At 49.8% G+C, this 23,188-nt stretch overlaps 1 protein-coding gene across 5 annotated transcripts in view; it reads right to left on the bottom strand.

Annotated features, from left to right (window-relative positions):
• Window positions 1-644: 644 nt before the first annotated feature.
• AXIN1 (axin 1) overlaps window positions 645-23,188 on the bottom strand; it is a 179,766-nt gene continuing 157,222 nt past the window's right edge. For all 5 annotated transcript variants that reach the window (XM_084642291.1, XM_084642290.1, XM_084642292.1 and 2 more), the window contains 3 exons: window positions 16,061-16,306; window positions 5,312-5,479; window positions 645-3,283 (listed from right to left, as the gene is read on the bottom strand). In XM_084642291.1, coding sequence (XP_084498417.1) covers window positions 3,157-3,283; window positions 5,312-5,479; window positions 16,061-16,306 — 541 coding nt within the window. In that variant the 3' untranslated portion in view covers window positions 645-3,156. The remainder of the gene's footprint in view (window positions 3,284-5,311; window positions 5,480-16,060; window positions 16,307-23,188) is intronic.

Genomic DNA, 23,188 nt, shown 5'->3' with positions numbered 1-23,188 from the left:
GTGCTCCCTCCTCGCTGTGACCTGCAATCCCCAGCCACCCCACCCCCCCACGAGACGGTGCTCTGACTGCACCCACCCTGTCACCCCGGGGGTGGGATTATAAACTTCGCAGGTCAGGAAGGGGTCTCTCTAGGAATGGAGAGCACTGCTGAACACAGGGAGATCAGGGCAATAGGAACCCAGATAGGGCAGCAGTCCATTTGCAGTGACACTTTGTGCTCATTTTCTTTTCTTAAAAAAAGTCCTTGACACTCTGCATAAATGGCAGGCCCGCCAACCCCGGGGTCTTGGCCGAATTCCAATTATGCCTGCTTTAAACTCCCTCCGCCATTTGAACTGACTAAGGTATGCTATGCACCTGGACCAAGCGCCTGTGAAGGGCTGCATACCAGGGAGGGGTAAAAAAGCAGCTTGCAAAATGGGGCCCTCCTAGATTAGATAGCTTGCATTTCACAGACAGGTCCTGAGGCATACGCCCTCTCTGAGTCCTGTCCATTTGCTGCTACCTGCATTGACTCTTACCAGCACGGCCACCATCCCAGCTACCTACTTCAGCTTGTGTCCCTTGGGGCAGATCTTGCTGAGCCTCGCATACCTCAGCTCTCCAGAGAAGGAAGGAAAACAGCAGCCAGTTGGATGTTGGGTTTTTTATTTCATTATTATCCAAGTACCTTTTAAAAGATAATTGTACAAGTCAGCACATGAAAATGCTCAGGAGACACCGTTTGTAGGCATGCTGCTGGCGGCTGACGCTGTGGTTAGAAAATGTACATATTTACAGTGGAACCCTTCAGAAACAAGGGCAAATGGAAAACCTGTGGCTGTTGGGTACATTAACAATTTCACCAGACACAGAATATGAGCTGAACTTAAAAAAAGAAGAAGAAAAATGTTTGTAATGCAGTTCCCTGGATGAAAACAACTTCTCATTTGCTGGACTTCACATAGTGATAGGCAAGTTACAGAACCGTGTTCAAAAGGCACTCTGTGACATATACAATATACTGAGAGGCAAACCTACCTGTGTGGATACACAATCACGCAGGCCTATCCCACTATATCACCTCTTACTGTCATCACCACGCCTGCGTCTAGCAACGCTGCAGCCAACAGAAAGAGTAGAGCTGAGAACACAACAGAAGAACAACCATGGCCAGAGTCAGTGCTGATGTGAAAGTCCTCACATCCTTACTGTGGGGCAGAAATGGACCAGCACAGAGGCCCACTGATCTGCAGGTGGGGCATGGGCTGGTATCTGAAGGGGGTCTGGGTCACTGGGTGATTTAATTGACAAATATTTACACTTGACTCAGGTGAAGGGATGATCTGCAGTGTGGCGGATTAAGGGAGCTCAGTGGGTCGGTGAAGAGAGGCCTGCAGAATGGTGCAGGGACAAGACAGCTGCTGGCAGAAGCAGCAGACTCAGGGCTATGTCCTGGACCGTCTGGCGTGCTCCGTGGGGAGCACATTTAAACAACAATCGCTTTAGATTCTTAGCCCCCAGCATTCTTGCTTTTGAATAAACACTGGCCCTTTGGGACCCTTCCCTGAGGGTCCTGTCTTCTCTGCAGCCAGGGTGACTGCTCTCCTTAGGGGGTGTAACCTCCCAGGAGATTCCTGGGCAGCTCTACTGATGATAAATGGTCCCACATGTGCCCATCGAGGGGGAAACATGCAGAAACAGCTCTATTTTACCGCGTGGCCACAAATACAGCCAAAGGCTGCCTTCGGCTCCTGGGGATTAGCGCCTTCATCAGTCTCTCCAGAGCGCCCTTTCTCAGAGGATTCAGGTATTAGCAGCAGTGCTACCAGAAGAGATCGACCTGCAGAGTCCATGGTGAGATTTCTCTCCTTTCCTGGCCGCGTGGAACAGAAACTGCAAGTTTCCAAGTGGTTTTCTCTCTGCACTACATTCGCTCTGGCTAAGTCTCCACGTCAGGTCTCAGCATTGGCAGGGCCGACATGCCATGGCCACAGCACAACAAATTATTATGATCTACAGCCAACAACCCCTATGGCGGGGTGCAACTTTCTAAGAGGCGTGAATGGAGGGCTCTCTGATTGCTAATTACATATGATGAGAGACCTCCGGCAAAGCATGTGCTTGGGAAAGGCTTATGGCTGGGAGCAGGTGTCATCAGACTTCTCCAACTATCACCTCTTATCTGCAGAGAAAAGAGCAGGAGACGGCAGTTCACAAAGAAGGCTCTCACTAAAACGGAACCCGCCGATCCCATCCCTAATCCTGGTGCTCCGTGCTCCAGGGTGCCCCCTCCTGGCTGGACTGTAGCTAACACTCACTGGGATGCATCCGAGTTGCAGGAACCAGACACTCATGGACTCCAGCAACAACCAGCCGCAGTAGGTGCTCTAACAAAAGATCACGGTGTTAAGAGCTCCTAAATACAAGCCCTCTCCTCCAATGCTTACTCAGTCACAAGAACGCTTGGAGAAAAAACTCCTAGGAGATCTGGTAGCTTAAAACATGGGCAAGGTAAACAGATTAAAAGTGGCTTGTTAATAGGTCATAAACCCAGGTTTTCAACCCCGCACTACTCTGGCCTTCGTATTGTCAGTGTGAGCCAGCCAAAGTGTCGGCTTCCATATCAGCATCTGAGATAGCAGCTTGTGTGGACTTCCCCGAGGGAGTTCTCCACCTCACACACACAGTAGCATCAACTAAAAGCCATCCACTGTCAGGGTACGGGGAGGGTCGGATGAAGGCAAGGCTCCATGCCGAGCTGGACAGATGGCTGTACACGCTGGGTGAGCTCCGAAGTACCTGTACGTCTTACATTTACATAAGAGCACTGTGACATTGAAAAGATTTTCCTTTTATTACAATATATCAAAAATATGCAGCTTTAGTAAACAAGTCATATTACACTTTCTAATTCAACTGTACAATGCTACAATACACGTAATATTCTGTCTGGAGAGGGAGCCCGGCGGGGATCCCACCGGCAAGTCTGTGTGGTGGAACTCCTCCCACTGGCAACGTGTAGCTCCTGGAAGTCCTTGGGAGGGATCGAGGTGCCTCCCTCAGCCTGGGTCAGCCCAGCACCGAGGGATCTGTGCCTCCCAGAGCACCAACTCTGGATCTGCTCTAGACTGTTGAGACTTCCAAAATCTTTCCCAGGCCTCTTGGCTCTCCTGTTAGTCAATCTTCTCGACCTTCCCAATGATCTTCTCCTCAAAGATGGGCAGGGTGGCCTCGTCCTCGCGCACCTCCTCAAACACCACTCCGCAGTCAAACTCATGGCTCACTTTTTTAAAGTAATACCTGCAGAGCAGAGGTGGCCACGTGAACGGATCACCCACTTGGCAGCAGCCCAGAACCCTGCAGGGTCCCACCCACCAGGGGCTGCACCAGCCCCAGCCATGGGCCCTAATAGGCTTCGGAAGCCACACACTGACTCAAACCCAAGCATGCCGTACACCTAATTCCTATGTGATAGTGCCCTGGGGGGTGGATGTGATAAACAGGAATAAATGTCCATAACACCCAAATTGGCTCCAGAGCCAGAACTAAAAGCCTCTCTCTTGCCCTCCCACCAAACCCTCCCCTACAGAAGCAGCATGGCAGCAGAGATAACAGGTGCCTGCGATAGCAGGGACTGGACTCAAGGACCAGCCATATGTTCCTTTGATAAGCTTTGCAGGTGATGGCTGGCTCACCAAGGCAGGCATCGCCAATCCTAGTACAAATACAGTGGGAGTGGCCCTTACACCAACTATACTCCCAGCATCAGAGGCTGACCAGCTGGGTCCTTCAGCCCACCCCATAAACAGTCCCACAGTACGGACCAAAGTTGCTCTCCTATTGAGGCTAGAGCTATGGCTCGGAGAGGCTACAGGTCCTACAATGCAACTGGCCTCTATGCAACTGGCGTGCAGCCCAGGCAGCCCTCCATTGAGCAGAGTCTGGGGCCTGGTGGGGGCTGCTGGCTTGGTACACAAGCAGGTTTTTGCTTGCAGCAATTGCTGTTGTAACACTCTTCAAAGCCAGACCCTGCTCTCGAAAAAACACGCTCAGGCCAAACTGCCCTGTCTGCCCTGATCACGTGGCTGCAAAGAGTTCAGCAGCTGAACTGTCCCATCTGGACTGCAGCACGGCACAAGCGTAGCTTGGAACCAAACCCCTAAAATACCCGTAACTCGTCACTTCAATAACACACAGTACGCACATGTTCAGGGCCAAGGCCGAATTCCTGCCCTGATCCACCCTTCTTTAAATTAGCTCCTGGCAGGCCATTTTACCTGCCTCTTAAAGAATACACACACAAGAAACCTCCTTAGCCACTGGGTGTTCTCACTTGTGCTTCACGGCTAATGACAGCTGCAGCACTGCAGGAGGAAGTGCCACAGAACAGAGCCCCAGGGAGAGCACCTCTGACCGCATCACCTGCAGTTGTCTCATTAATCTGTCTCTGCTGGGAGAGACAAATGGGCAAAGCACTCACACCACTGCCTGCTCGCTGGTAGCATGGATGACTTCAGCTCTCTCTGGATCCTGCTAGCACATCTCTGCCTGGGATGCCATATTCCTAGGACTCAACGATACTTCTGCCCCTGCCCTGAGTTAGCCTACACTGCCGTGGCACTCGCTCTCCCCTCCAACGGCCCTGCGCTGGACTAGCCGTATGCTTCTCAGAGACTGAGCCTGCTTATTTTTCTGAACCGCAAGCTCTCTGCCCGATGATCCTGCCTCCCTCCTTGCTTAAGGGTTGAGAAAACTGTTCTTTTTAAAATTGGGAAAGATTTCCCAGCTCCTCCCCACCCCCCAGCAGTCCCTGCCTTGCTGGAACATGGGGTTCAGTACAGGCTCAGAGAAGGGCCCTTGTTGAAATACTGGGAGCACATACCTGAGAACCCCACCATATGCAGAGGGCCTGGGGGGGAGGAGGTTGCTCTGGGATAGGAGGGGCCTTGTCCCCTTAGTCTCCTTCGCACCCCCATGATTCCCACTGACACCTGCTGCTTTAGGTTTAGCATCCTGGCATTGCAGCGAGACAGCGTCCCCGGCTGATTCAGAAACACCACCTCCCCAGGGCAGTCCCTTGCCTCGTCTACTTTGCATGGCTCCGTCTCTGGAGAATCACTGCGAGCCAAGATCCCATGACATCCACGGTACTAAGGAACGTAGACAGTAAAGAGCTAGTGCTGCAGTCTCAGAGGGAGGCCCTGACACCCGCCTTAGGGGCAAAGGGGAGGAAGAGCCAAAAGGTGAACGTGGCCGTGTGTGGACAGCAGAGACCTAGGAGCAGGCTGAGCTGAATGGACTTTACCATAGGTCTCTCCTCTGTCTTACCTGTAATTCCCTTTCTTGGTGAGCAGCTCCTTAAACTGTCCCAGCGTCACCACGCGCCCCTTGACCAAGGTGCGGTAAGGGATGGGCTCTCCACAGAAGTAGTACGCGACCACGATATTCTCACATGGCTGGGAAGCGCCATTGCCTGGTCTCTTCTGGGGCTTCAACCTGCCATGAAAAACAAGAACATTCCCACTAAGTAATGACATCGGGCCTGGTGGCTCGTTCTGGCAGACGCTGCTGGAGGCTCCAAGGAGTTTGGCTGCCACAGGGGAACATGAGATGTGGGTTAATGGAAGACATCAGTATGCCTTAGTTAGTGCTCACTGCAGGCTCCTGGGGACCAGCTGACACGGGACTGGTGGGCTCCTGGAGTCCCATGGTCAGGGAATTGGTTCCCAGCTCCCCAGTGAAATGGGAGACATGTCCCATTAGGAGTCTCCTGCTCCACTGAGCCGTCACATGTGCAAAGGAACTGAGGAAGGCCACAGGGGGACTCTGCTGACTGCTGGCCTGCTGGGGGAATGCCTCTCCCCCTCTGGACTGATTTCTTCATTTCCAGCATCAGCCAGGGCCAAAAGGCACATCCTAGGTCCGACCTTTGCCTCCTGGACTGCCCTGGAGGAAGCAGAAACTCAGCAGCCCGGCCCACGACAGTCAGTCAGGGAAGAACCGATGCCCACAGAGGCCTGGACAGCACGGAGCAGGCCCTGGAGGGAACACCCTCACTCAGAGCCGTTCTGTCTTGTGGGGTGGATGGCGTTTGGTTTTTTAAAACTGGGGTCCTTCTTCAGGACACTCCATCAGCTGGTCCTGTCCCTCCCAGAGCTGGGGAGGGGGGCGCCCTCCAAGGGCCTGGGCTGTGGAGAAGTTTGACACTGGCTGCCTGAGAGGAGGATGGATAAAGTGGGGATGCAGGTTTCGTTCCCCTCTGGTAGCTGGCTTGGCCCGGAGCCCAGCCCCACAAGCGCACAGCCACTGTCTCTAGCTCCTCATTTGCCCACCAGTGGGCAGAGGCTGCCCTGCTGTGAAATGTAGGTGTTTGGAGCCCAGCCACTGGCCCTGAGGCAGCTCCAGCTCTGCCAGGGTGATAGCAAAGCAGAGCACGGATAGGCACTGGGAACCGAAACACAGAATCCTCCCTGACAGCACAGGAATCAGTCATGGGGCCAGGGCGGGATGCGCCCTCTGCCACTGCACACGAGAACACACAAGAACTGCCCTGGGAAGAAGAGCCCCTTTGCTGTAACCAGTGGCTGGCTTTATCTAAGAGAGCCCATGCCCCAGTTCTCCCAGCAGACTCCCAGTCTCCCAGTGACTGTCTGTATACAGACGGAGAGGGACCCATGCTGCAGAACCCTAGCCCTAGTAACAGAGGGAACGGGGTCTAATGAGGAGTGGGGCTGGGCGCCAGGAGCCTGGGGGGCTGATCCCTGGCTCTGTCAGTGACTCACGGTGCAATGTGACCTTGGTAACCCACTGGAGCTCTCCGCGTCTCAGCCCCTGGCTCTCCAGAGAGTGGGAGATAATGCTTGCCTGCCAGGAGGGGGTGCTGAGGTTTAATACTGATTCATATTTGTAAAGTCATGTTGACTCCTGGATGACAGGGGCTAGTCACCAGTGAAGTATTATGAGGAGCATCCTCTCCAAAGGTGAGCTTGAGCTCACCTGCATGAGCATGCTTAGCCCATCAGGGCAGTATGGGGTTGCTAGCACAGCTTGCTAGTCCCAGATACAGGTACGGAGGGTCAGGCTGACAGACAGACCCTATGGGGCTCCTGCTAGGGAGAGAGGATGCAGGTTCTACTTCAGCTGTGGCATATTTCAATCACTCCCCACCACTCCGTTTGAGGAAGAGGGCTCATGGGCTCCCACAAGCATGAGAGGGAGGGGGCTGTGCTAACAAGCCCTTCTCGGCTCTCAGGGCAGGAGCTCAGTGTCCCTTTGCAGGAGCCAGCGGGAGCGCTGCTAGCACGGGACACCTGTACAGACAGACAGGTGCGTGATTCCTGATGACTGCGCCGCCTCCAGAGGCAATCTGTGTCTGCAGAGCCCAGGTGGCACGCTTCTACACCCTCCTACAAATCATGGACTGGCCACGCGGCGCATCAGCACAGCAGGGCATTCAGAGTCTGCTAAGAGGGAATCTAGTGCTGCCGTAGTTTGTAATCTGCTGTGCATTCCCCCTCCAGCGCAATAAAAAGCAAGAAGAGAAATTTCCTTTCCATATGAGAGACAGCAATGATTTCTGAGCAATCTGCAGAATCCCTCTCTCTTGGGTCCTGGCGCTAGCCGTGTAAGTCCGTGGGGAATGCTCCCTGGACAGCCCTGAATCCACAGTTACAATATAAACACACGGCCACTGCCAGCCTGTCTGCTCCAGATCAGGATGGTGTTTCATTAGTCTACACAAACCGGATCATTTCTCTTACTCTTACATACAGAAATGCATAAGGCAGACTGACTTATTGAGGGCAGGACTTGTTTTCTTATTGCCAAGACAACTTTTCGGATGTTTTAACATCCTCAAAAGAAGCAAATCAAAGAGATAACTCAGTCCATTATTATAGAGGGGCACCCCCTTGCTATCAGCAGCTAATTTAGCAAGTGGTTTTGAATTTACACAATCTGGGAGCTGGTAAAAGGTTTCAGGGGGAGGAGCACATGCTCCCCTGAATCCGCAAAGCAGCTGTGTGTATGAATGCACTTCTGGAGGTTTGGAGGCTACACAATCAGGGCAAGGCCCCTGGGAGCTGTGTGACAAATCCTAGGTAGCATTTTGTTAACAGTCCCCCCAAAAGCCCGCATGCCAGTGAAAGTGAAAGCAGGGAGTGAAAGCAGGTGGTCATGCTCCCGGCGTGGGGGGCACATTTTCAATCTTATTATTTTTGGAACCTCTTAAAGTGTTCACTACGCACAAGCCAGGGTACTGAGTTAGCTGGTGCTATGGTTCTGGCTGTCGCATCACAACTCAAAGAACTCTATTTTCAAAGGTGGATACGCCGGGCAATAATAGCGCTTTGCACTTCTATAACGCCTTTCAGCTGTGCTCTTCTCATTCATAAAGTTTAGACAAATTCACCACTTGGCATGTGTGGGCTTAGCCAGAGGCAGCTTTTGCTCTGAAATCCATATAAGTTTGGCAGCTTTGAAAATTACAATACAGTGGACTGGATTAAAGGATGGTTTTATATTTATATAACTGGAAACTCACTATAAAAACAGAATTTGCCAAGCACATGAGTTAACCCCAGTTTTGCTATTTTGGAAATAACCGAGACCTTAACCTTTAAATATTGGCTCACATGCAGAGTGACTTTTTTATGACATGCCTATGTAAAGATCGACATGGAAAACCTGGGCAGGGGAAACACTTCTTGCCTCCTTTCAAAGCCCTGAGGTGTGAAGTGCAGCTCAACTGTTGTTGGTACACGTTCTGCTCAGAAGAGCCTGTGAAAAAGAGTGCAGGGTTTCTAAGCACCCGGGGCCCCCCACTGCCAGCACAGCTTCACAGCCTCTCCAAGCCGCATCACAAAGCATAGGCTGCCCGGTAGCTAGGAGAGCATTCAAAAATGGAACCATCCTTGGGAAAAACACGCATTCCAATGAAAGTAAAAACAGTTCATACCGTCAGGCAAATTCTGAGCCAAAAGTTAATCAAAGAGGTGTGGAAAACCTCCCACTCCTTAGGTGTCTCCCAACTCTCCTAGCTCCAGGGATGGCTGAGATGTGTGCCTCGGAGGCCTGGGCTGTGCATTTGTGTGCTACAGATTATGCAAGTTACAGATGCCATCCACAGGCTTAATCCATGTTGCCCACAATAGTGATGGGTAAAGAAGCTCTTGTTCATCCTGTGAGACAGAGAGCGCTCAGTCTGTTCTGGGAACGAGAACGCCGAGGAACACAGACAAACGCCGGCAGCCTTGCTAGCCCACCAGGGCCCTGCTCCATCAGGGCAGCGTGAGTATGGGAGAGATGGCAGCAGCTTGACGCAGGTGGCCACGGCTCTCTCACAAATGGCTGTTAACTGAACATGCTAAGAGCGGGGAAACTCAAGAGATCCTACGTCCCCTCTTCCTAGAGCTGAGAAAGGGGCTGCTGCAGTTCTGCTGGGGGGAATGCAGGGGAGGGGAATGACCGCTGGCTAAAACCCTTCTCGGCCCATCTGAGTCGCCTGTAAACCATGTTCCCACTTGGAGAAGCAACAGAATCCGACAGTTATGCTGTGCCCTGCTGGAGCACGTCTTTGGTGCCTCCCTTACTCCAAGGACCTCTCAAAACAGAAGGGAGGAAGAAATGCCAACGCCATGGAAAACAGGCTTGGGTTCTAGGCACGGCTAGGAGAGCGTCTGTTCCTTTCCAAAGCACAGGCACGGGTTGCTAATGCCTAGGAACGCTGACTCTGGTACTTTTTATGGGCCTAGAAACCACCAACCCCCCCCCCCAACTTTTGCCATAAATCAAAGCAGTGTGGGCGGCCAGCACTGGGACAAACAGACAACGGTTTACAGAGAACACAGGAAGAGCAGTGACACCTACTCAGACTTGGCAAGATACAGGTCAGGGACAGTGGGTACCGCATTCAGCACTGGAATACAAGCTGGCCTAACAGAAGTGCAACCACACTGGATCTAAAGAACAATCTCAAACTAGAAACACGTGGCTACCCTCCATTGCTGCTAAAGATTACAGTACAGTATGGCACCGGCACAAGGAGCTCACTCAATGGGGCATTCCAGGGTACGAGCAAGGACCATTTTCCCGAACTCCTTGGTGGTGCGAAGGTCAGGAACTCACACACCAGCTCTTTGCATCAGGGCATCCCAGCACACGCTGCCAAAGCACTTGCCCAGCCCTTACTCACAGCCAGGCAGATAGATTGCTGGAGTAGTCAATCATTCCCCCTCCCCACAAGAACGCTCCTAAACTCCACATGAGATCTACCTCTGCTACACACAGCAAGAGACCTGCCTGTGCAATGTGTCTCGCCCGCTCTCTGACTTGATTTCCAAGAGAAAAATGAATGCTGGAAACACTGCTTGAATTGCTGAAGTCAGCTGTGCACCCCTCCTCTCTGTACCCTTTAACAGGACAGGGTTTGGTCCAGCTATGCAGAATCTCTCTGCCTCAACCTTAATTGATTTTAAAAGCTATAAACAAGCCTTAAATACAGACCTTCTGAAAAAAAAAAACAGATTGGTGTCCTGACTGAACATCCATCCAAAATGTAACAGCTTACAAAAAGAAAAGATGGCTTGACCAAACTGGCTGGGCACAGAAGGCGCTCTCATCTCTGGGGCAGCAACCCTGATAGAGAAGCAGCTCCTTGTGACACGCCTGCTCCAGGACCACAAAGAGCAGGCAACAAACCAGAAAGACTGCAGCACAAGGTGCTTCTTCGCAAACACTCCAGGAGCCATGATCAGAACGTCTAGCATGTGAGGAACCCTGTTGTTTGTGGAACAAGATCAAAAGTCTCAGAGCTGCTGCTTTTGGGAGCAGAACATTTTATTGGGGTGATCAACGTACCCAACATACGCTTTCCTCCTGAAACTGCAGCTCAGGGGCTGCTGTTTGTAAGTACTGTAATCTCTGACCCCTATAATAAACCAGACTTCTTCTCACGAACCCTTTGCACCAGCCCTTCACCATTCCAAGGAAGGTTCCCGAGCCCCACCTTTGTCCAATGTGCCATTATTGACTGTCCTGCTGGCTTGGACTGTTCAAAAGGACAATGTATAAATACTCCATCACAATGCTCCATCCTCCTCCCCAGCGGATGCATCTATAGGGCTCCCAGCCCCACTGAGCTAGTGGTTTTTCAGTACTGTCAGCTTTGGAAATGTGACGCTGAGTTACACTCCATGTACACAGCTCCAAGTGGTCGAGTGTTACTTCTGTTCTGAACATGAAATGCTATTTGAGAGCAAAGAGGATGTCTTAATGCTGCACTAAGATGATTCATTGCAGTTGCACTTCATTATTACCTGTTCCCCATCCCTTGTGACTATCTAACAGGCTATTATGATGAGCGGCCTAGTTGCATCATGCTGGAGCCACACGTGAAAGAGGTGCCGTTTCGACAGGGAAGGAAGGAAGGCCCATGGCACCAAGGCTGTTGCTACTCTGCACTGGACTCTGTGCCTGGGTAGCGTTATAAGGGCTGTGTTACTCCTGGGCAGAGGCAGAGCAAATGGACTAGCCTGAGGTCTGAGTGTCTGCCCTTGCCATGGCCGCATTCATTACACATCAAATGCACGTTAGAACGTCTGCTGGATGGGGAGCTTGGGCTGGGCATAAACTAGTGTGCCACTTGCAGAAGCTGTCAGTCTGAACAGCTGATACACACCACCACCTGCCTAAGGGCTGCCTACATCTCACTGGGACCAAGCTAAAGAAACTGGCTGTGCACCGGAGGTGAGAGAAATGGTTCAGAGACATCAGTACAGGCAGAAAGAGAAGAGCGTCCCTGGGTCTGGGGTCTTTAATAACTGGGGAGGAGGGGGAGGGATCATTGTGCACCCAACACCTAACAGCTTCAGAACAGCTCCCAAGGAAGCCTGCACCTCCCGCAGCAGGGCTCCGCATAGGGAGAGCAGGGCCTGTCCAGCTATAAGAGTTTAATCTCTGTTGCGGGAAGGTTTGGCTGTCATTACAGTTGGGTACAGACACACGCTTCACATCCAGAGCCAGAACACAGTGGTGGCTAGAATGCTGCCGAGTGACATTGCTCACCTTTCTCTAGAGCAGCCAGGTTTTTTTAGGAGACAGCATAAGAGATTGTGAGGCTTCTGGAGGGTCCCTTAGGAAGGAGGGGACAGCTTACAGAGAAGGTAAACATGTGAAGAATACGGTCAATTTGACAGGGAAATTAACCTTCCTAGAAGGGGTCAAAGAGTTTTGCTCTCTTAGAATGGTCAGGGCCAACTTGTTCCTTGTGCCCTCCCTCCTGCTTCAAAGGCGGACCCTGGAGTCCCCCGAGGCAGGGTCTCTGTAGGGAAGCTCTCTCTGCTTTCCCAAAGCAAAGAATGAGTCTCTACCAAACTCCACTGTTTCTTTGGGCTTTTGGTTCCATTGCAGTGGCTCCCCGCTGAAGTGAATGGCATTTTAAAAGGCGTAGTCTACAGGTACAGGCAGGTGTGATATAGGCATGGATTAAGGAAGTAATGCAAAAGCCTACAAGCCTCAGGCCGGTAAGATTTTTAATGTAGCCAAACAAGGCCTCAGGGGCAAAGAACAATTTGATGTAAGCAGCTAACCAATAAAATGACCCCAGATTAGGTTATCACAAGATAGCCATGGCCCAACACCTCAGGATATAAGAAGTGCGATAAAACTTTGGATATTTAGAAAATAGATACTGCAATGTGCCAGATAAAGCTGGTTCGAGCATTCTGGGGATTCTGCGGACATCAGATGTCAGTCCAACCACAAAAACACCATGGTAACTAATTGACATATGTGCTAATAAGCTTGAGGTAAAAGGTCTAGTAATCTATGGGAGAAGGGCACCCCAACATTAGTGGGGTGTGGAAGTTCAAATAAGGAAGAGGGGCTGAAATGCTACTGAATACGCATTAGACTTAGTGGAGTCAGTATAACACATTATCAAAGCTGTATCACAGCCTGCATGCCTGGGACAGGCCAAGACAATGACCACGGGTGATGGTGACATGGAAAATAATGATTAACACTTCAGGTTGTTCTGCAATGGATGGAGTGAGTATATGGCTGCTCAGATGCTCATTCTATGTTCTCTCTATCTCGTTGGGTTGGAGTGTTTGTACCTTTGCTATCTGTGTTAATAAAACTATTGGTTTCAGAGTAACAGCCGTGTTAGTCTGTATTCGCAAAAAGAAAAGGAGTACTTGTGGCACCTTAGAGACTAACCAATTTATTAGAGCATAAGCTTCTGAGGAAGTGAGCTGTAGCTCACGAAAGCTTATGCTCTAATAAATTGGTTTGTCTCTAAGGTGCCACAAGTACTCCTTTTCTTTTTTTAATAAAACTATTGCAAATCCAGAACGTTTTTGCTAAGTGCAAATGTTGCAACTGTGGACGCCAGGGATCCCAAGTGATTCTAGTAATACTGGGCCTGATCTTGGGACAAGAACCTACCAAACCTTAGAGTGTTAGCTGGGAATTCTTAGGTAATCAATATAGTTAATACACAATTGTTTCTGTCATTGGAGGATTTTAAGAACAGGTTAGACAAACACCTTCCAGGAATGGTCTAGTTATTACATAGTCTTGCCCTGAGTGCAGGAGACTGGACTAGATGACCTCTCAAGGTCCCTTTCAGTCCTATACATCTATGATTCTATGCCATGAGGCTGGGCCAGCGTCCCTGAAGGGGTGTACAATGCTGCATGGAAACAACCTCCTGTTAGAGCTAGCTGTCCCTAGCCAACAGCTATCCTTTACTAACTTGGTTTCTTGGGACTTTCTCCATATGCTTGAATCTCAGCCTTTGTATCTCACCTTCCCGCCCTCAGAGAATGAGGACACCCCATTACCCAGAGATCTTATTTTCAAGTCCCCTGGATTGCTAGTCCTACAAGGGCATGGACTCTAAAGGGGACACTGGCCCAAACATGTTTCCATGTGAGCATCAGGGTTTCTCCAGGCAATACAATTCAGCAGGGACATTTCTACTGATAGGAACTCTTAGCTCCTCCAAGGACTCCTGCATGCATTCTCGTAGGTCACTAAACAGGCTACCCACAAAGGACACAGGCACCTTTGCCTTTTATGACAGCTGTATTATTCTCTCCAGTTTCCAAGACTCTCTCAGAAACCAGAAATGAAACCATCCTTATTGGCACATTCCATGCAATAGACAGGTTTGTTTCATTCCTGTGTCCTCAACAGAGGGGCAATATGCCCACCCATTTGGGGAGGTTGCTTGTTGTGTGTGAGCATCTGCCCGACTAAGCTCAGCAGCACAGCCCTGAGAATGCAGCTGATTATGCAGCCTATTCTCCTGTCCTAGAGTACCACAATAACAAACACCACACACCACCATGTAGGTTCTACAGAGAATGTTGTTTACTATACTTGCTATATTATTTTAATTCTGCAGGTAGCATGGGAATCTGTATATAGGCCATGTGTCTGTGTCTATACATTTCTGGGAGGGTGGGTGCTTCTTTGAAATGCTCTTCAGAGCCAAGAGGACAATCCCTATCTGATCACACCAGTTTATAGGCAGGCTGGATATTTGGGGCTTAGCCTACTTGGGAATGCCCTTTAATTACAACTTGTCAATCTAAACCTCATGTAAACATTGCTCTGAGTCGGCCATAGGGCAGTTACATGAGAAAATAATTGAAACCAGGCAATTAGAGGTTGCCTTTGAAAAATTATGTCTAAGTTTCTAAGTAGGCAGACACTGAAGTTTCATGTCTCTGGAACACTGCATGAGCGGCTGTTTGCAATTGCCATTTAAAAAGGTATTTCATGGCAATGAAAGGCTTTCAGACACTAGCATTAATTATCTTGTACTTCTCAAATGCCTTTCATCTCAGGAGCTCAACATGTTTACGTAAATGCTGATTAATCCCACACCTCTCTTGCAAGGTACATTAGGGACAGGACTATTACCCCTGCTTGATAGATGAGGAAACTGAGTCACAGAGAGGCAAAGTGACTTGAACATGGCTGTACAGTGAATCAGTGCCAGAACAGAACTACGGTAGAACCTCAGAGTGACCAGTCAACCACACACCTCGTTTGGAACCAGAAGTATGCAGACAGCAGCAGAGACCAAAAAAAGTGGGGAGTACAGTACAGTACTGCGTTAAACGTAAACAACTAAAAAATAAAGGGAAAGTTTAAAAAAAAAGATTTGACCAGGTAAGGAACCTGAGCTGGTTTCACTTAAATTCAGATGGTTAAAAGCAGCATTTTTCTTCTGCATAGTAAAGTTTCAAAGCTGCATTCAGTCAATGTTCAGTTGTAAACTTTTGAAAGAACTATAACATTTTGTTCAGAGTTACGAACAACCTCTATTCCCAAGGTGTTTGTAACTCTGAGGTTCTACCATGGTTCTACCATGTTCTACCAGGTTCTACCAGGTAGAACCAAGTGTTTCTGCCTCTCCCTTCTCTGTTCCTGCCACGAGAACCACCTGCCATTTCGACTTTTAAGGACACCAACAAAAAGTGATCGTTTTACAGTTGCCAACTTCAGGAAGTCCCTTCATTGCACCACAGAAAATAAAGGCCATTAAAAATCACACCCCCATTTAAATCAACTAAGCACTGCAGACCTCATGAAAACAAGTGAGCTCCTCCCCGCCAGAAGCCACGTACACACTGCTGGGGCAGTGAGAGAGGTCAACCCTGTAGAGCCCCCATCCCAGGCACTGCTCTAGGAACTGCTCACACAGCTCCTTTCCAGGAACTAAAACAGGACTTTGCCTTGTGCCTAGAGCAAGGGGATCCCTTCCAGCCCCACCATCTAAAGGCCCTGCTCCCCATTCTCGAGGCAGTTTTTGGCTTTTGCTCCTAGGCCCCTGGGATGCTCCCTGCTGTTGAAAGGATGAGGTGTTACAGAACATGCAGTGTCCTATGGCTTCCAAAACGTGCTCTTTTCTAACCACCTGCCACTCGCCTTTGTCTGGTAGATCCTGATAACTGCAGCAGGACCAGCTGAGTGGGTCACCGTGTCCTTCCCTCCTCGCCTCTAGGTTCTGCTTCAGAACAGCCTCCCCTCCCCTCTCCACCCGACCAGACTAAATCATCTCACCTCTGTTTGGGGGGCAGTTTGCCAGCCCTCTTCTCCTCTTCCTCCAGTCGCCTGCGTGCTTCTTCCAGCTGCGTCAGAGGGTTGGGGGCTGGGTTGGGCGGCATGGTAGGATCTTGAATGAACGGGTGAGAAGGCTGGGCGATGTTCCTGAGCTGGGCACTGACCCAGGGGTGCACAGCGACAGGGCGCTCGATGGAGAGAGGTCTGGGCATATCATGGGCCAGCTGCTTCTTGGCACCTGAGGAGCTTCACACACAAACACAACAACATTTGACCCATGCAGGCATGTCCCCTGATGGCTCTCAGTGCTTCACCGACTAGACACAGCGATCGCCCAGCCACCCTGGGCACTTTCTGCACTGTCACCCCGCTAGGAGGGAATGGAGAATACTATACATCCAGCTCCAGCACTAGGGAGGATTTAGGGGGGTACCAAGGAACCGTCTGAGATGGAATTTTTCAAGGCCACTGGGGAGAGCAACCAGCTTCCTACAAAATGGGACCTGGGGTCACGTATGGTTGGGACCTATTTTATGAGTCATATGAGACATCCAATCCATGTAAATAAAACTAATAGGAGTTAGATAAAAAAGAGCGGTCACTCCCCTGTGCAGTAAGGTGTTCGAGATGTGCCCCTCTGGGTGCCTCGCGTGCTCTCGATTGGAGACTGTCATTAGCAGTGTCCATTCAGCCCATGCACACGCTGCAGATATCCTCATGCCCCTTGCTGCATGGGCGAACTGCCCTTAGCTCCTTCTCCACTGCTGAGCCTCCGAAGGAAACTTCGAAGCAGAGGAGAAAGGAGGGCGGGCAGTGCAGCACCCATAGGGGGCACATCTCGAAGAACTACAGTCAATGCACAGGTTATTATTCTCCGAGTAGTGCCCCATGGGTGCTCCAATTCAGGTGACTCCCGAGCAGCATCCCCATAAGATGGAGGCAGCTTTGGAACTGCATTGCCAACTGCTGCATCAGACCTAGAGGCACCGACTCAGGCGTAGTGCCTGGACCATCACGGAGCAGGTCTGCAGATCTCAGATGCCGGGACATTTTGAAGTAAAGCCTACATCTAGACTGAGACCTCGCAGGGTGAGCTGCCACACCAGAACAGGGTGGAATGCTGGCAGCAGCGTACAAGCAGTAATACCCCCAGAAATCCATTTTGATAGCCTTTGGGCAGAAACAGCACGCCTTTTAGATCTGTCTGCAAATGAAACAAACAGTCTAGATTTACAAATGATTTAGTCATATCCAGATTGATGGCTAACATCTACAGCACGGAAAGCAGTCTCCAGATGGGAATTCTGGGGTTTTGGAAGAATACTGGTGGGTAAATGATCTGATTGAGATGAAACTCAGAAGACACTTTAGGAGGAAACCTGGAGTGTGGCAGTAAGGAAACCCTGTCCTTGTAGAACCCTGTTAAAGGAGGGTCTGCCATGAAGGCCCTGATCCCTCCGACTCGGAGGGCTGATGTAATAACCACTAAAAAGGCAGTCTTGATAGACAAATACAGTAAAGGGCAGGTTGCCAGCAGCTCAAAAGGGGGTTTCATGACATTATTAAGAACAAAATTAAGGTCCCAAACTGGGGTGGGGACTTTCATCTGTGGAGAAAGGTTTTCCAGACCTTTCATGAACCTTACAGTTGTAGGGTGAGGAAACAGCGAGAACTCCACAATGGTGGCATGAAAAGCTGTAAGGTGGCCAAACGAACCTTGAGAGAACTAACTGACAGTCCAGATTGCTTTCATTGCAGCAGGTAACCCAGAACAAGCGGAAGAGAGGTGGATTTGGGAACAGCTCCCTGGAGTTCACACCAGTCACTAAATCATCTCCGCCTTTTGAAAGTAAGCATTTCTGGTAGACTCCTTCCTACCATTTAGAAATATCTGTTGTACCTCTGCAGAACAAGCTGACTAACCCCATGAACCATCAAGGAGTCATGCCTTGAGGCGAAGAATGCTCAGATTGGGATGCAGCAGTGGATCGTCATCCTGGGAGAGCAGTAGAGGAGTGTCTAGGTGAAGCAGGTAAAAAAACCATGCCTGCCTCAACCATGGGGCTATTAGGATAATTCTGGCCTTGTCCTGTCTGATTTTGTTCACAACTCTGAGAATCAGAGGCACCAGGGGAAAAGCATAGAATATCATAGAATATCAGGGTTGGAAGGGACCTCAGGAGGTCATCTAGTCCAACCCCCTGCTCAAAGCAGGACCAATCCCCAACTAAATCATCCCAGCCAGGGCTTGTCAAGCCTGACCTTAAAAACTTCTAAGGAAGGAGATTCCACCACCTCCCTAGGTAACGCGTTCCAGTGTTTCACCACCCTCCTAGTGAAAAAGTTTTTCCTAATATCGGACCTAAACCTCCCCCACTGCAACTTGAGACCATTACTCCTTGTCTATCATCTGCTACCACTGAGAACAGCCTAGCTCCATCCTCTTTGGAACTCCCTTTCAGGTAGTTGAAAGCAGCTATCAAATCCCCCCTCATTGTTCTCTTCCACAGACTAAACAATCCCTCAGCCTCTCCTCATAAGTTCCCTCAGCCTCTCCTCATAAGTCATGTGTTCCAGTCCCCTAATCATTTTTGTTGCCCTCCGCTGGACATTTTCCAATTTTTCCACATCCTTCTTGTAGTGTGGGGCCCAAAACTGGACACGGTGAGGCCCCACCAATGTCGAATAGAGGGGAATGATCACATCCCTCAATCTGCTGGCAATGCCCCTACTTATACATCCCAAAATGCCATTGGCCTTCTTGGCAACAACGGCACACTGTTAACTCATATCCAGCTTCTCGTCCACTGTAACCCCTAGGTCCTTTTCTGCAGAACTGCTGCCTAGCCATTCGGTCCCTAGTCTGTAGCGGTGCATGGGATTCTTCCGTCCTAAGTGCAGGACTCTGCACTTGTCCTTGTTGAACCTCATCAGATTTCTTTTGGCCCAATCCTCTAATTTGTCTAGGTCCCTCTGTATCCTATCCCTACCCTCCAGCGTATCTACCTCTCCTTCCAGTTTAGTGTCATCTGCAACCTTGCTGAGGATGCAATCCACACCATCTTCCAGATCATTTATGAAGATATTGAACAAAACCGGCCCCAGGACCGACCCTTGGGGCACTCCACTTGATACTGGCTGCCAACTAGACATGGAGCCATTGATCACTGCCTGTTGAGTCCGACAATCTAGCCAACTTTCTATCCACCTTATAGTCCATTCATCCAGCCCATACTTCTTTAACTTGCTGGCAAGAATACTGTGGGAGACAGTGCCAAAAGCTTTGCTAAAGTCAAGGAACAACATGTCCACTGCTTTCTCCTCATCCACAGAGCCAGTTATCTTGTCATAGAAGGCAATTAGATTAGTCAGGCATGACTTGTTCTTTGTGAATCCATGCTGACTATTTCTGATCACTTTCCTCTCCTCTAAGTGCTTCAGGATTGATTCCTTGAGGACCTGCTCCATGATTTTTCCAGGGACTGAGGTGAGGCTGACTGGCCTGTAGTTCCCAGGATCCTCCTCCTTCCCTTTTTTAAAGATTGGCACTACATTAGCCTTTTTCCAGTCATCCGGGACTTCCCCCGATCTCCATGAGTTTTCAAAGATAATGGCCAATGGCTCTGCAATCACACCTGCCAACTCCTTTAGCACTCTCAGATGCAGCGCATCCGGCTCCATGGACTTGTGCTCATCCAGCTTTTCTAAATAGTCCTAAAAGCATGAAACAGCTTTATCATCCAAGTGAGGAGAAAGGCATCCCCTAAGAAATTGCGACCTAATCCCCTCTTGAACAGAGCAGATGGCATTTTTTGTCTGCAGCTGTCCCGTTTCTGGAAACCCCAAAGCCTGAACTATGCCAACAAGAAACTGGGAATACAACTCCCATTCGTAGTCTTGGGAAAAATACCTGCTGAGAGCATCGGCTGTGACATTTCCCTGCCCAGGAGATATACTGCTAGAATTCTTATGCAATGTTTCATAACCTTATTGCTTTGGTGCACAGGGAAGGCGATCTCACGCCTCCCTGCTGGTTGATACAGAACATGCAGGCCCCATTGTCTCTCATGACTCCGATAGACCTGTGTCTGATGAGAGGCAGAAAATGAAGGCAGGTATTTCTAACTGCTCTGAGCTCCAACAGGCTGGTGTGGAGGGTGGTTTCTTGGGGTAGCCATCTGCCCTATACTGTGACAGCATTGAGGTGCGTGCCCCATCCTAACAGAGATGCATCCATGGTTGTGGTTACCATTGGTGTCAGCTGTAGGAAGGGAACTCCTGTGCCTATATTGCAATGAGCCTGCCACCAGTCTAGGGAGCATTTCACCCACTGAGGAACTGAACCTGTTTGTTGACAGTGGTTTTCAACCTTTCAACCTTTTTTATTTGTGGACCCCTAAAAATTTCAAATGGAAGTGTGAACCTCTTTGGAAATCTTAGACATGTCTGTGGATCCCCTGGGATCCATGGCCATAGATTGAAAACCACTGATCTAGGCTGTCTGGTTGGTGAGTAAACTGATCTAAGGCACCCCTGGAAACAGTGAAGAGTAATCTTGCATGTTCTGCCACAAAAGTGCAAGTTGCTATGTGATGTAGAAGTTGATGTAGACAGTTTTTGACTGAAGTCCATTTTTCTTTGGCATGAGGAAGTACCTCAGATAGAAGCCCCTTCCCCTGTGTTGAGTGGGGACCAGCTCTATCACTCCTGAACAAAGGAGGGAGTTTATTTCCTGTCTTGTTAAGAGCTCATGAGACGCGTCCCTGAAGAGGGATGTGGAAGGGGAATGAGGAGGAGAGAGGTAGATAAAATGGATGGTGTAGCCTGATGATATTATCTCCAGCACCCGTTTGCCCAAGGTGATACACCCCCATGCTTGTCGGAAATGGGAGAGTTGGTCTCCAAATGGGGGGAGGTGGGCAAATCACTGGAGCTGACAGGCTAAAGAGAGGGGAGGGTCCAAACCCTACATCATCCTGTCAAAACTGGTGCTTTGAAGATGAAGCCTGCTATGAATTTGTGCCGGGTGGGTTAGAGGATCTCTGGAGGCTACGTCTCTTTTTGGAGGTTCCGTTGATCTCTGAAAACCAGAGAATTGCATCGGGTGGAATATTCGAGTCGTTTGTCATCTACTGAATTTTCTTTTGTTTGCAGAGTGTAGATAACTAACAAATGTAATGTGACCCTGGAGTCTTTCAGGGTATGCAACGATTCGTTGGTATTCTCTGTGAACAACTTCAGACCATCAAATGGGAAATCCTCTACCATATTCTGGAATTCTCTGGAGAAACCAGACAGCTCAAGAAAAAGGGGGTTCTTATATGGGTACCCAGAACCCTGGAGACATATCAATAATACTGAAGGTAGGTCTCCATCATCGATCTCTTCTTCCTCTAACGGGGGAGCACTGAGCGAAAGAGGAAGTGATGGTACCGGGACGTATAAGGGTCCGGAGACAAAGTGGTTCTTGGTACCAAGAGATGCTTGTTACCTGCACGAAACAGAGACTCTCGTTCAGCAGTCACCGGTAAGTCCTTCGGGTACCAAAAGTCTTGTGGTGCCGAGTGGCGTTGCAGTATTGACGGCCCAGCACGCTTGTCCCTGTAGGATGGTACTGAGGGTTTTGAGTACTTCACAGGTGGTGCTGCTGTAGATGGGGGCTTAGTTTTACATGGGACTTGATTTTCCGGTTCTTCAGTGCCCTGGATTTGAAGGCTAAACAGAAGTTACACTTCTGTAAGATGTGAGACTCTCCTAGACTGCGAATGCACTTAGAGTGTCTGTCATTAACTGGGATAGCCTCTCTAAGTGAGAGGCAATGTTTAAACCCTGGAGAAGGGGTATGCCCCTTGCATGGAGGATTTCCTTGGAGGAAATAAAACACTCTCTCAAATAACCAGTAACTAACTACCAAACTAAGCAGCTAAAGTAAAACAAACTCAGAACTAAGTCAGCAAGCAGCTGAGGCACGCACAATGAAGACATGCTCAGCTCTGTCTCAGGCTGTGGTGGGTCAGAAGGAACTGGGGACAGTTTGCCCATACAGCCTGAGATAGCTGGGGGGCGGGAGGGGGCATGAGGATATCAGCAGCGAGTGTGTGGGATGAACGGACACCACTAATGAAAGTCTCTAATGGTAGGCGAGTGGGGCACCCACGGGGACACTACTCAAAGAATATTCTCTTTCAAAATTCTCCTAATAGACTTCCATAGAGCATGCACTGGTAAGTGATGGCTCCATTTCCAGGCTATGTATCCCATTTGCTCACTATATTTTGCAATGTTGTCGTAGCTGTGTCGGTCCCAGGATATTAGAGAGACAAGGTGAGTGAGGTAATAGCTTTTATTGGACCAACTTCTGTTGGTGAGAGAGACAAGTTGTCGAGCTGACACAGAGCTCTCTCGCTCGAAAGCATATCTCCTTCACTGGCAAAAGTTGGTCCAGTAGAAGATATTATCTCCTCTGCCTTGTGTCTGTCACTATTTTTTGGCATATCCATGTGCAGTCAGCGCTGCAGCACAGTGAGGGTCCTTCTCAAGCAGAACCAGTGGCACAGGGTGACTCATAATCAGTAGCTCAAACTTGCCATGGCCTGGCACTTCGAGTCTCATTAACATGCTATGCAGCCAGACAATTGTGGGCACCACTACAGGGGGAGAGAGGAAAACAAGAGACTATCAATGAGCAAAAAGGAGACTAGCATGGTAAAGCCAAGTGCTGGAATTTCTTGCAGGTACAGTAGACACCCAGAACATCCAATCCTGCACTGCCAGGGTGCAGCTTAAGTTGGCCACATGTGCAGTCAGCACTTAGTTCATAATTCTGTTGATCGTGTGCAGCCGGACTAGTATCCAGCTCCCGAAACTGCTGGCTGTCAGGGCTGGCTGGAGAAGTCACGGCTGAGTGCTGCCAGCAAGCCAAGCAGCCACAACTCTGAATCCAGCCAGACAGGGAGCAGATCTGCTGAGTTAGAAAGGGTCTTCTGGGAAAGTCTCTTTTCTGCCCACACATTAAAGGGCTGAATATATTCCAGGGCTAGTGCATCCTGGTAAGCCAGAGCTCTTGGGACTCTGGAGGGCATGGAACTGAACACAGCCACCTGCTGGCACTGCCAGGGCGCCTGCTTC

The sequence above is a fragment of the Lepidochelys olivacea genome, assembly GCF_965140295.1.
Source record: "Lepidochelys olivacea isolate rLepOli2 genome assembly, chromosome: 10".
NCBI lineage: Eukaryota > Metazoa > Chordata > Testudines > Cheloniidae > Lepidochelys > Lepidochelys olivacea.
This window is presented reverse-complemented; position numbering and strand designations above follow the sequence as displayed.